Source organism: Gigantopelta aegis, chromosome 4 (assembly GCF_016097555.1).
Source record: "Gigantopelta aegis isolate Gae_Host chromosome 4, Gae_host_genome, whole genome shotgun sequence".
NCBI lineage: Eukaryota > Metazoa > Mollusca > Gastropoda > Neomphalida > Peltospiridae > Gigantopelta > Gigantopelta aegis.
The window spans coordinates 106598568-106613364 of record NC_054702.1 but is presented as its reverse complement, the minus strand read 5'-3'; the positions used below and the strand labels follow the sequence as shown (position 1 = coordinate 106613364).

Sequence of the window (14797 nt, the reverse complement as noted above, 5' to 3'; positions counted from 1 at the left end):
TCCGGTTTCTGTTGTGTGTGCTAAATTATTTTCTGCGTCTGTTGTGAGTGATATGTCATGTTCAAGTTCTCTTGTGTGTGCTATGTCATGATCATGGTATGTTGTATGTGTGTTCTGTCATGTTCTTCTTCAGGTTCTGTTGTGTGTACTATGTCACATTCAGGTTCTGTTGTGTGTGCCACGTCATGTTCAGGTTTTGTTGCGAGTTCTCCATTATGTTCAGGTTCTGTTGTGAGTGCTATGCCATGTTTAAGTTCTGTCGCAAGTGACTCAATAAAGGCCATGGTATGTGCTGTCCTGTCTGTGGGAAAGTGCATATAAAAGATACCTTCCTGCATTAGGAAACATATAGCGGGTTTCCTTTGATGACTATGAGTCATAATTACCAAATGTTTGACATCCAATAGCCGGTGATTAATTAATCAATGTGCTCTAGTTGTGCTGTTAAACAAAACAAACAAATAAACTGTCGCAAGTGCTATGTCACGTTCATTTTCTATGGTTATTATTTTCTCATGTTCAGCTTTTTGCTATGTTATGTTCAGGTCTTGTTCTTTTGTGTGTTATATATCATGTTCAGGTCCTGTTGTGTGAGCTATGTTATGTTCAGGTCCTGTTGTGTGTGCTATGTCATGTTCAGCTTCTGTTGTGTGTCCTATGTTGTGCTAATGTTTTGATGTGTGTGTGTTGTGTCATGTTCACGTTCAACATTCTGTTGCTTAGCTTAGTCCACATACCACTAGGGTTTCGAACACGTCTATCCAGAGTCCGGCCTCCAATAGGATCAGGGGTCTGACTCAGGACAGGGATATTCTGTTGCAAATATTTGTTAACTGTAAAGTTAATAAAAGTTCATAGATCTTGCTATCGTTTATGTTGAGGCGACATTTTAACGGACTTTTAACCGTACGTCTGATTACACTGTCTTTTGTTACTGGACTTTGTCCTGGATAACTTACAATGACGTTTGTATGAGCAATATTGCTACATTAGGGCAATCCTGTAGGTCTTCAAAGGCAGCTGAAAGGAGGAACTTGATCACCGTAACATATAATTAAATACATGTACATCCAAAATCAGTGTAATTATGCCACATACAACATTATTATGATTTAAAATTGTATCTATCTAATTCACCAAAACATGTTTATTATTATAATTATGGTGACACCATTCTTGTCTGTTGCCAAATGGTTCGTTGCATATAGTACCAAATGTTTTCTTAAATAGACAGGGCTCTCACAATGACAAAAGTCATATTATTTTAGGATTCAAGCACATACAAATCGTCACCTTATTATGAAGAGGTCGTAAGTGACATTTTCTTGTTTTTGAGAAAAAAAACGAAAAATATGTTTCACCCCTTTTGAAAAATCAGACTTATTTTAATATGCAAATGCATTAATGGTTTTATTTATGACCTAAGGAGACATTAATGGTTACATATACCTTTCTTCGATAGGTTATGTAATCTTTGTAAAATTTCACTTACGTCCTTGCCATTCTCAAAGATTCTAAAGGACATCTGAAGTATAATTACGTACGACGTTTGTATATTTGTTTTGAAACAAAATAAATCAACATAATTAAATCAACATTCATCATTTTTCAAGGTTTTTAATACCAGGTGATTTGCATCTCCCTTCTCTTGCAGACTGGCCTGTTTCTGAACGGTGGCTCAATGTATATGTCACTGTTTTCTCCCCAATACCTAGTGTCTTCAGAAATACTGTCTGGCACACTTTAACCCTCCTGTCGTTAATAGTGAAAAAGTAATGCAGAGTACTATTGCGCCTGGTGTCTGCCGTTTTCTTCTTGTTGACCTCCTTTATACATACATGGCTGGCTATGTAATCACGCTGCCTTTGTCTCCCATTTGCCAATAACTCTGAAAAATCCTGTCTCTATCATCATCAGGCAAAATATCATTACATCTGTTAACGCATCTACCGCATCGGTGATAGATGATCTTCCTTTCCGGAACTACAGTCGCTTTTCGCGATGTGTATTCTTTACCTTCATTCCTGGCTCTTTTCCTTACACTCTGCTTCCATTCACTTACATTTCGCACTCTTTTTCTACCACATCCTTTTAGTTCTACACCATTCCCTTCATTCAGCTCTCTGTCATCACCTCCATTAGGCTCTGCTTCGTCCCCAACATTCGGCTTTCCATCTACTTCGCCACCAACACCCGATTCTCCATCATCCCGAACACTCGGCTCTGTTTTGTCCCCCATATTCGGCTCTGCTTCGTCCCCAACATTCGGCTCTGTTTCGTCCCCAACATGCGGCTCTGCTTCGTCCCCAACATTCGCCCCCAACATTCGGCTCTTCTTCGTCCCCAACATTCGGCTCTGCTTTGTCACAGACATTCGGCTCTGCTTCGTCCCCAACATTTGGCTCTGCTTCGTCACAGACATCCAGCTCTGCTTCGTCCCCAACATTCGGCTCTGCTTCGTCACAGACATCCGGCTCTGCTTCGTCCCCAACATTCGGCTCTGCTTCGTCACAGACATCCGGCTCTGCTTCGTCCCCAACATTCGGCACTGCTTCGTCACAGACATCATGCTCTGCTTCGTCCCCAACATTCGGCTGTGCTTTGTCACAAACATCCGGCTCTGCTTCGTCCCCAACATTCGGCTGTGCTTTGTCACAAACATCCGGCTCTGCTTCGTCCCCAACATTCGGCTGTGCTTTGTCACAAACATCCGGCTCTGCTTCGTCCCCAACATTCGGCTCTGCTTTGTCACTAACATCCGGCTCTGCTTCGTCCCCAACATTCGGCTGTGCTTTGTCACAAACATCCGGCTCTGCTTCGTCCCCAAAATTCGGCTCTGCTTTGTCAAAAACATCCGGCTCTGCTTCCTGGTCAACATTTGGCTTAGCTTCACCACCAACACCCGATTCTCCATCATCCCCGTTATTCAGCTGGTCTTCATCAGTCACGCCTCCAGCTCTTTCGCTACTAGTTGTTGGTATTGTCCTTTTTTCTGACGAGATCGTGCTTGGAATTTTCTTTTGGTCTTCCTTGGCGTTGACCTTTGGGGCATGCAAATGTCGGACTCTGCAAAGTTGGACCATTTTCAATATTTTAGTCAAGGCATTGTAAATAAATAAATGGGGGAGAGCCCATGTTTCTTCTATTAGGCTTGGGTTTCAGTCAAACATAGTCTAAGAGAGAACCCTCTACATTTCTCCATTAGTAACAATCAATCTTTTATATGTGGGGAAGATATTTTGCTCTCTCTCTCTCTCTCTCTCTCTCTCTCTCTCTCTCTCTCTCTCTCTCTCTCTCTCTCTCTCCGTGTGTGTGTGTCTCTCTCTCTGTTTCTCTCTTTCTCTGTCTATGGCTCCCTGTCTCTCTCTCTCTCTCTCTCTCTGTCCCTCTGTGTCTCTCTCTCTCCGACTGTGACTGACTGGCTGACTATGAACGACTGAACGACCAACTGACTGATTGACTGACTGACTGACTCACATATTGACTCAGGGAATAACTGACCAAATGAATGAATGATTGTTCGACTAAATGGACTCGCTACATTTTAAAATAATCACCTGTCAAAAGAAAGAAATGTTTTAACGACACACTCAGCACATTTGTTTTACGGTTATATGACGTGAGACATATGGTTAAGGACCAGACAGATGTTGAGAGAGGAAACCCGTTGTCGCCATTTCGTGACCTACTCTCTTCGATTAGCAGCAAGGGATCTTTTATATACAGCATCTCACAGACAGGGTAGTAGGCCTACATACCTCGGCCTTTGATATACCAGTCATGGTGCACTGGCTGGAACGAGAAATAGCCCAATGGGCCCACCGACGGGGATCAATCCCAAACCGACCGCGCATCGAGCGAGCGCTTTACCACTGGGCTACGTCCCCCCCCCCCCCCCCCCCCCCCGTCTAAAGAAAACGCAATATTATTAATATTATCACTAACCTAATACAGGCCCCAAAACAATGAAAGTTACACCATGTACATTTTTATAATTAGCTTTCGTTAGCATTTTGTTTACTGTACTTATCATTATCGCTACTCAATTCTGACTCTAGATCAGACTTTGTAGGTTTATATTCATCTTCAGATGAATAAACAGGATCTGAATCATCTGAATCAGTTAATGATTCGAGAACTTGGCTGACAGTAAACAACTGTTTTCTTCTTGAAGCCATGCTTTCTGAAACAGGAAACTGGTACTAAACATGCTCAGTAGTCACCTAGACCTTATCTTACTAAATTAATTTTACTTGCAACCTTGTGTTACTGAACAAACCTAGTACATCATCAGTTACTACCCAATACTTTGACCCATATGTTAATAACAATTGCCTCAATTACGACCATTGTATGCCAACAATAGGTTTCACCACTGAAGATTCATATGAAACAAAAACATTGATTTTGGCAATTTGGTCAGTTACGACCTTTCATAATAAGGTGACGAAATATTGACATAATGTATACTCTATTGTACTTCGCATTTGTAATTTCTATCACAGACCGATAACAAAGAATACATGTGTCGTATTTGGCACATACGACCTATGTCAGACATAATTATATAATGAACTGTATTTAAAAAGGGTGTATCTACCACACACGACCAGTCGTGTTCTCATAATGGACAGCAAGCAAATCGGAGGAAAGTCTTATGTGTCAGTTACGTCTATTTTCGTGCAAATTGGTATCTATGATTCACTTAGACCATTTAAATCCTTCTGTATAAGCGATGCAATTAGAGACACAGCTACGATTTTTTGTAACAATGTGTAATCGGGGATGACGATTCCGAATATGCAAAAAAAGACGTTTTAGGTCGTATCTGCCACTTAGACCTTTTAGCTCTCGCGCGACGAATTTAGATGCGCTTCCAAAAAGAGAAACATAAATAATAATGTACTCATTGATAATTTTGGTCGCATAATTTAGAGCGGGCGGCCTAGATTTAAATTGGAGAAAGATTTGTTGAATTGCATTCTTAATCGCTATTTAAACAGTGATGAGCTAGTCCTGTGAGTAGCAGTAATCCTGTAGACGATGCAGGTAAGATGAAATAGTGCCGTGATTACATGACTCATTCATCCCTGCCCCCACCGTTTAAATTCGCCACTGGGGATAGGAGATGGGAAGAGACTCGGCCACGATGGCTCTAGATAATGATTTTTATAACATAATAGTATGTTTCTACGACTCACTACAATATAAGGTACAAAACTTTGTTTTGTTTAACAGTAGTATACAGGCCTGTATAGAGTCATGACCTACTTTCCCGTGATCACGTGACCTTGGTAGGAGACAATGGGCTTGGTATAGACAATGGGCTTTTGTGTAGGAAACAATGGCCTTTGTATAGGAGGGTGCAGGTGTCTGACCTTGGTAGGAGACAATGGCCTTTGTATAGGTGGGTGCAGGTGTATGGCCTCGGTAGGAAACAATGGCTTTGGAAAGGTATGCGATCATGGTAAGAGACAATGACCTTTGTGTAGGTGTGCGATCATGGTAAGAGACAATGGCCTTTGTGTAGGTGTGCGATCATGGTAAGAGCCAATGGTCTGGGTGCAGGTGTGCGATCATGATGTATTCAATTAAATGTATTGCATATTACCAAACAAACTGGTGTCGGCAAACAAATAAAAGCAAAGAAACAACAATTAATAATAACACTATGTATAGGCCAGGTGTAAGTGACGTTGATGTTGGTTTTGGCTTCATTGTATAACGTCTATTGTGTGTGGTTTTTTTTGTATTGACAGTGGACATACACCTGGATGTTTTTTCACAGTGTTTTATTCTAGACACCCAAAATAATAGCCGTTAAAATATGTCTCGTGGGGAAGGACTGTAACTGTTTGCCGACTGTTTGGTTTAAAGTGAGGCTTTCATGTCGCCAGACAAAATGCGTGTGTGATGATTTTCATTCATTTGTATTTCTTTAGCACATTGTCGACGTTTTCTTTTGTGTTCGGAGGATCATTGAGCCATTCATTCGTTTTATAATAGAGGAGTACTTTATCAGACCTCTTCATCGGCCCTCATACAAAGACATTTTATTACGCCTCTCCGAGTGTTTATGAAACCAGGTGAACTGCAAAAGACATACCGACGCGTGCCCGTCTCAAGTAGCAGAATAAATTTGTTATGGTATGCACACTGACCGTGAAAGTTTGTTTGTGTTTAGCGACATCACTAGAGTACATTGATTTATGAATCATCGGTTATTGGATGAAAAACTTAATTTTGACAGTTTAGAGAGGAAACCCGCTACATTTTTTCCATGAGTAGCAAGGGATCTTTTATATACACAATCTCATACCCCTTATGGGGCCAGTATTTCATAATTAAATACAAACGTTTTGTGCGTGTGTGCGTGCGTGCGTGCGTGTGTGTGTGTGAATTACAAACACGAAGTAACTAGTGTGTGTGTGTGTGTGTGTGTGTGTGTGCTATGAGAGAAGGAGAAAACGCATTTGCTATGAAGAAAGAACGCTGCAACTCAACGCTCCAACCTAACCTATACTCTTTTAACTACATTTTAAACACGAGTATTTCCCAAGAGTACAAGCCTTTATAGACAACCAGTGTATTATGTCTGGTATATCAAAGGCCGTGGTATGTGCTGTCCTGTACACACAACTCTTGCTACTATAAAGTAGCGGAAGAAATATTCAATCACAAATCTAGTTATAGAGTAGAATACACAAAAAACAAACGCAATGGTTGAGAGAGAGAGAGAGACAGAGAGACAGAGATAGACAGAGAGAGACAGCTAGAAAGAGAGAGAGAGAGAGAGAGAGAGAGAGAGAGAGAGAGAGAGAGAGAGAGAGAGAGAGAGAGAGAGAGAGAGAGAGAGAGAGAGGGAGGGGGGGGAGAGAGAGAGATGTCACACGTGATTAATCCATTAGTGTAAGTCGGCGACACACGCGCCGCCATGGGTTTAACAAGTAGTACGTGTTAACCAAAGGGAAATAGCTGCATTTTTAAACAGAATACTAGAGTACTAGCCTTCGTACAGGGCTTTTTAATTACCAAATGGGTAAATACAGTGATCAATCTAGGATCGATCCCCATCGATGGCCAAATAGGCTATAGCCAACCAGTGCATTATGTCTGGTATATCAAAGGCCGTGGTATGTGATGTCCTGTGCACACAACTCTTGCTACTATAAAGTAGCGGTAAAAATATCCAATCACAAATCTAGTCATGGAGTAAAAAAAAAAAAAAAAAAAACGCAATGGTTTGGTTTTTAATTTATTTATTTTTCTAAAGTACAATCGCTGGTCTCTCTAGAGACAACTACACATGCAATGGACACACATTGGGTTACATCGAGAGGCCTTAAGGGCGACATGTGAATAATATGAGTGTTCATTTCTCTTCATCTTCGTGCTCATCATCAGTATCCTCATCGTCGGTATCGTCGTCGTCTTGTTCGTCCAAATATTCGCCGATCGAGGAACGATACTGATTTAATTTAGAACGAATCTGTGGTCTGAGATCTCTGTCTGAATTCACAAACTGTAGAATTTTTCTCCTGTTGGGGCCTTTGTCAAAGTAATGCATATACGTCAGAAAGCGAGAGTACGTGTCTTTAAATAACTTCCATTGCAATGTCTTCATGTTTCTTTCGATGGCATCTTGGGACATGTTTTTTTTTTTTCTTCGTAGCGTTTCCTCTTGCTTTCGAAATAGTCACGATTGATGTCGAATTCACGCTCGATCATCAGACGTACGCCTTCGTTTTCCAGATCGGACGACGGCTCTTCATTTCCCTCCTCGCACGTTTTCACGTGTCGCTGCAAGTCACTCCCGTCTTTAAAGACCAGACCACACGTATCGCAAGACTGCATCCTCTTGACCTTTTTCAGATAGGGCTCTACCTCATCTTCTTCTTCTTCGTCGTCACTTTCGTAGGCGGGTATGCCTGGTAGTTTTCTCTCTTGAATGCGTTTCTTTGCATGATTTGCTCGTAGAGCTCCTTCTCCGACGGTGGTTGAAACTCTTCTGAGACATTCGCCGTTACACTCGTGCTTATATACCATCCGGACGGCCCCGTCTCTAAACCATTTGGTGGAAGGCGCCAATGTTCGGGCGTGGTCGGTTTTAAGTCCACCAAGAGATGTCCGTAGGGCCTGTGGGTAGCTTCCTCAAACCGCTGCTTGAAATGACGAGTATTTCCAGGATACATCTGCTGTGCCAAGGTTAGGACTTGCTGCTTGTCGATGGGGTTGTTGAACAGTGCCAGGTAATGACAGTTTCTTCTTTGTGTCGGGTCCTTGCTGTTATAGAGGTTCTGGTTGATGGCAATCATAGAGAGGTTTCTGTGGTGACTTCCTTCCGTGAACAGATCGGTGATGCGAGGGTCTTTTCCAGCTGTAGACATCAGGTCGTCCAACACGATGAGATTTCTGACCTTGAACAAAATTTTACTCGAGCAACCATTTTGATCGTATCATAGAGAGGTTGCCATCGTTTGTAGAGCCAGATGATGCGCTGAGGAGGCGGGTGGATTTTACCATCCCTTAGCAGTTTGTACAACAAAAATGTTTTTCCACACGACGTGGGCCCCGACACGATCATGGTGAACGGATGTAACAATCTTAGGGGCTGCTGCTGCAGCGGAGCAGGAGCTATAGGAGCCCTATGAGCAGGAGCTATAGGAGCCAGAGGAGCAGGAGGAGCTATATGAGCTAGAGGAGCCAGAGGAGCCCTAGGAGCCGGAGCTATAGGAGCCAGAGGAGCTATAGGAGCCAGAGGAGCAGGAGCAGGAGCTATATGAGCTAGAGGAGCCAGAGGAGCCCTAGGAGCCGGAGCTATAGGAGCCAGAGGAGCAGGAGCAGGAGCTATAGGAGCCTAGGAGCAGGAGCTATATAGGAGCTATAGAGGCGGAGAGCCCTAGGAGCCGGAGAGCAGGAGCTATAGGAGCCAGAGGAGCCGGAGCAGGAGCTATAGGAGCAGGAGCTATAGGAGCCAGGGGAGCCGGAGCTATAGGAGCCAGAGCAGGAGGAGCAGGAGCTATAGGAGCCGGAGCAGGAGCAGGAGCTATAGGAGCCATAGGAGCCTGGAGTTGAGCTGAATAGAAGGTCTTCCAATGACGTAGCATATTTGATGGTTTTGAAAAAGTCTTTGGACATACGGGACACGATCTTTTGTTCATGACATGTTCCGGAATAAACCAATTCTGATTCATGATGTTGTCTATTGAAGTGTTCGACGTGAACTGACGATGTTGAAACTGCCATGCCCCCTTTTATAGTCTTCTCAAAAATGCTTGTGCCGTTTTTGCCCAGTCTGCTCTCGTCGTTTCTGTTCCACGCCACTCTCTTCACGTTTCCGTTTCTGCTCGGCCTTGGCTTGCTCTACCACTTGTTGTGTTGGGGACACCATGACGACTTTGGGTGCCGGGGGCGTGTTCTGTTCCTCTTTTTCTTTTTTCCATGTAGGGTCATACAGTTCTAGACATCGATCTACACTGTACATCATCTGATTTTTCCCACCACGTTGCACTGGAAAATGAGGTTGAAGTTTACCTTCTGCTTGCAACTTGTAGAAACGGGTCCACTTATCCACGTCGGGTACATATAACTTGTACTGGTATGACATGTTGCTTCTCTGAAGGTTCTACCTCAAATGACGATGTTACCCATTACCCTTTTATTTATACTCTCTACAATTTCACGCATGCACACAAAGATTAAATTTTGTGTGGTACGTATGACCCATCCCCCATCCCAAAGCATAGCTCGTGCACGGCTCAGGGCCACTCCCGGGACCACACTCAGGGGCCTCACACAGGGCCACACTCAGGGCCACTCAGGGCCATACTCAGGGTCACAGGTCCACACACACACACACACACACACACACACACACACACACACACACACACACAGGGTCACCCTTAAATTAATAACAAACAAAATGTGTTATTCACGAGTTTATTTTACAAAACGAAAAGTATCACACTCATGCAATACGTGTTTAATGTCTGAACACGTTATTCACATAGGGACATCTCGGGGACAGTCTGTAATGTTCCATCACTGGATCGTCCATTCTCTGCCATCGGTAGGCGCGTAGTCCACAGCAGTAACAGACAACGGCATCATGGTCTCCCGTGTAGAAGAAACCGGCCTTGGCGAGCTCCCTCGGTTTCTGTCGTAACTGTAAGGGCCACCACCCAAATGTCTGCATTCGTGTATAGAATCCTCTCATTTCGGGTCGATGAAAGAACAAGTAATGTCTCGAAAGACCATCCCATTCATCATCGGCGTCGTAGGCATCATCATCGTAGGGAGCAGCATCCGTTTTATATTCTCGAGCAGCATCCGTCTGATCCATGGGTTCTTCGTTCACAATTTCACCGGGTTCACGTGCAGCGTCCGTTTGATCTGTGTCATTTTCTTCTTGTTTGGTAGTCACTCTTTTGATCGTGTGTCTTTCTGAACATTTACAGATCAAGACGTCGTCCTCGTCGCTACTGCTGCAGCTGCTAACACTGCTCGAATATCCCGATGCCATCGTCTTCGTTCCAGATAGAGTGCAACAAGATACAAAAATCATCAGCAAACACGTCTGCTCTCTTCGAGTTCTCAAGCACGAATGAGCCCTTGGGAGAGAAAACACAGCCTTATATACAAGTCAGTTTAGTTGGAATCATTCTGTTGATGGTACCCATTGGGGGTGCAGAAGGAGCACTGAAGAAATCCCATCTGGTTTTGATGGTCATCTTGCATGGCGCAGGGCACACTCGAGTTCAGCTCTGGTACAAAATCACACATGACTGTGAAACAGCCTTTCAATTTCTCCCATTGTTGTAGAGAAAGGAATATTCCTTTCTTCGAAGGTTTCACAGATTTCGTTTCATCACAACCACCACCACTGACGCAGGTCCACCCCAGTAAAGTTCTTGTCCATACTAGCATGAACATTGGCTCCAAGGTGTTTGACCAATGTTTCATCCTTCCCTTGTTTCAAGGCTGAAATCGTTTCGTCTATCCGACTCTTACATCCACACAGTTCAACCCACTGCTTTAGATTTAGAGCGATATCTCGTTTGGTGGGGAATTTTTCCCCTTATCACTGTCGAATTTCCGGATATGTATCAAAAGTTCTTGCTTCCATGGTTGGGCCACAACGTATACATTTTGTCCAATTTCTAGTTGGCATCGCGATCTTTTACCCCGTTCAGGGCATTGAGTAGTACTTGATGAATGTCCCGATGCCATCTTCTTCTTTCAAAATAAAAAAAAGCAACAAAACACAAAAATGTGAATATCAACAACCTCTAAAAAAAAACTAGACGTAGATCTTGTCTGTGGACTTTTCGGCGAACGAATGACAATGAAGCCAAAAGCACCCTTTTTATACCCGAGGGAGGCACCCCCAGCTCAGTCCAAGGACGCACACCTGTACCCAGGCCATTGTCTCATACACAAAGACCATTGTTTCCTACACAAAGGCCATTGTACCATTGTTTCCTACACAAAGGCCATTGTTTTCCTGCCCAGGTCAGACACCTGCACCTCCCTATACAAAGGCCATTGTTTCCTACACAAAGGCCATTGTTTCCTACCAAGGTCAGATACCTGCACCCCCCTCTACAAAGGCCATTGTTTCCTACACAAAAGCCATTGTGTCATTGTTTCCTACACAAAAGCCATTGTTTCCTACCAAGGTCACGTGGATCGATCCTAAAATGACCGCGCATCAAGCGAGCGTTTTTAGCACGGCTAAGTCCAGCCCCATATAAGGTACAAGTCATAAAAAAGCAGTGCCACGGTAGTATTTCTACTTTTACCGGCCTCGGTGGCGTCGTGGTTAGGCCATCGGTCTACAGGCTGGTAGGTACTGGGTTCGGATCCCAGTCGAGGCATGGGATTTTTAATCCAGATACCGACTCCAAACCCTGAGTAAGTGTTCCGCAAGGCTCAATGGGTAGGTGTAAACCACTTGCACCGACCAGTGATCCATAACTGGTTCAACAAAGGCCATGGTTTGTGTTATCCTGCCTGTGGGAAGCGCAAATAAAAGATCCCTTGCTGCTAATCGGAAAGAGTAGCCCATGTAGTGGCGACAGCGGGTTTCCTCTCAAAACTCTGTGTGGTCCTTAACCATATGTCTGACGCCATATAACCGTAAATAAAATATGTTGAGTGCGTCGTTAAATATTTATTATTTATTTTAAATATGATACATTGCATTTGTATAGAACTTTGCATAACACTGATGCTTCCTGGGGTGTATATTAAATCAGGTTGCACTGTAGGAACAACACTTACAATTATGTTGTCACATCATATCAGAACACAGAAGATCCTGATAGTCATGAAAACACCCAATTGGACACTTTTTGACAAATATATTTTTTTGATATAGCATATATTCACTATATTATCATTATTTTATATTGTGTGCCATTTACTGTTATTTGACAGTCATAATTGCTTAATTAGGTGACACTCAGGCATGGGAGTTCATAATGACCTTGACCTTGGCATTAATTTACTGTGCACTGCTGAGAATAGAGTTTGAAAAAAAGTCTGTGCTGACCAATTGGAGATTTTGGCCCATATTTTTTACTTAAAATATTTTAAAGCTTATTTATCCAAGGTGATGGACATGTCATATAACACTAATCTTATTTAGGATAATAAGTCTAGGCAAGATGAAATAAGCTGTTAGTAATAATTCATTTTCAGTTAAAAAATAATGTTAGCTGATATTAGGTTAAGCTTTTAGATCTCCATTAACAATGTGTATTTGAATGCAATTGGCTCTGGAATGACTATATTTAAATAACCTGATTTCTGCTGTAATTTTAACATACTTTTTAGGTTGGTGAATTATGTTTTAGGCAAATATGGGAGTTTTTACAATTGTTTTTGTGAGTTTGGCAAAAACATTAAAATCTACAGAAGTGGGTTCTGTACAGCCATTTTGCATTCTCTTCTTTATTTGTACACAAATATAAGCTTGGTAATGATAGCTTTAGGTCAGTTCATTAAATCTTGTCCATATATTCAGTGAGTTTTCTATAGTAAAGGGTATTTGAAGTATATACCAAGTACAAGAGCAATTTTGACACATTTGTTAATCTACCTAGGAGTGTGTTAGTATTATCTTCCACTATCACCACACTTGTAAAGCTGTATTTTCCAATATTACTATGTAAATGATGTGTTACATTACAGATTGTAGTAATGCATACGATATAAATATTATATTCAGTTAAAACAGAAAATAATTAAAGAAAAATGACTTTCGCACTCTTTTGATGGATTGAATGTGCTTTTTTTTATGACAAATAAAAAATAAAGATGTAAAACCCTAATGATAACTCTAGATATGATACATGTCTGTAAGCACCAATCACTGGAGATTATTAATAAAATATTAACAGATATATTGGTAGCTGTCAGTGGATTTAATAATGCATATATAAAAACCAACTAGGCTGATGGGTTTGAAAATATTGCATTCAGTGACTTGACATCCAAGCATAGTCCATACCTTGGGTGTTTACCCCACTATGATGTGTACCACATTAATTTACTACTATGGGGTCATCCATTTAGTACGTACGCACAATTTTCCGATTTTTTGCACACACACCCCCCCGTACGCATGCGTACGCCAGTGCCCATCCCCCCCCCCCCCCTTGCGTACATACGCAAAATATCGTCAGTCAGTACCAGTAAATGTAGACAATGCCACCGTCGATGTCATCATGGTATACTATAATGAATGAATACTGCTCATTGTACAAATGCCATGCAGTGGAATGACGCAAAGGGTTAGTATGGCGAACAAAACAGGCGCCGACGATCTAGAACGTCAGTAAATAATCAAATTAACTATATATATATATTTTTTAATTTTACCCTAATAACACCCCCCCCCCCCCCCCCGCCGTACGCAAGCGTACGCAAAATGGCTCTTAAATTTTCAACCCACCCACCCCCCAAAATGCGTACGTACTAAAAGTATGCCCCTTGGGGTCATCCATTTAGTACGTACGCACAATTTTCCGATTTTTTGCACCCCCTCCCCCCCCCGTACGCATGCGTACGCCAGTGCCCATACCCCCCCCCTCCCCCTTGCGTACATACGCAAAATATCGTCAGTCAGTACCAGTAAATGTAGACAATGCCACCGTCGATGTCATCATGGTATACTATAATTAATGAATACTGCTCATTGTACAAATGCCATGCAGTGGAATGACGCAAAGGGTTAGTTAGTATGGCGAACAAAACAGGCGCCGACGATCTAGAACGTCAGTAAATAATCAAATTAACTATATATATTTTTTTTAATTTTACCCTAATAACACCCCCCCCCCCCCCGCCGTACGCAAGCGTACGCAAAATGGCTCTTAAATTTTCACCCCCCCCCCCCAAATGCGTACGTACTAAAAGTATGCCCCCTATTTGTGGATGCAGTGGTGTTCATTTCAGATACCACATGTAATATGCTTTTTTTCTAGTGAAGTTCTTATCATATGCCCATTAAAGTCTTTCAAAACACAGGGTCACTGCAATAAATGAGTTTTAAGGTAATTATTTATTGGAAATGAGAGACTCTGACTATGCATGCACACACTACATATACAACTAAGCATACACAACCAACCCATAGTATGTATCTTCAAGAATAGTATTTTTATTTATTATTTGTTTTAAATATGATACATTGCATTTGTATAGAACTTTGCATAACACTGATGCTTCCTGAGGTGTACATTAAATCAGGTTGCACTGTAGGAACAACACTTTCAATTATGTTGTCACA

The 14797-nt window shown here is 42.3% G+C and overlaps 1 protein-coding gene across 1 annotated transcript; it reads right to left on the bottom strand.

The window, feature by feature from the left end:
* Window positions 1–2204: 2204 nt before the first annotated feature.
* LOC121370145 (circumsporozoite protein-like) lies at window positions 2205–3083 on the bottom strand. Its single transcript, XM_041495259.1, has one exon. The coding sequence runs from the start codon at window positions 3081–3083 to the stop codon at window positions 2205–2207; it is 879 nt and encodes a 292-aa protein (XP_041351193.1).
* Between the last annotated feature and the right edge of the window lie 11714 nt (window positions 3084–14797).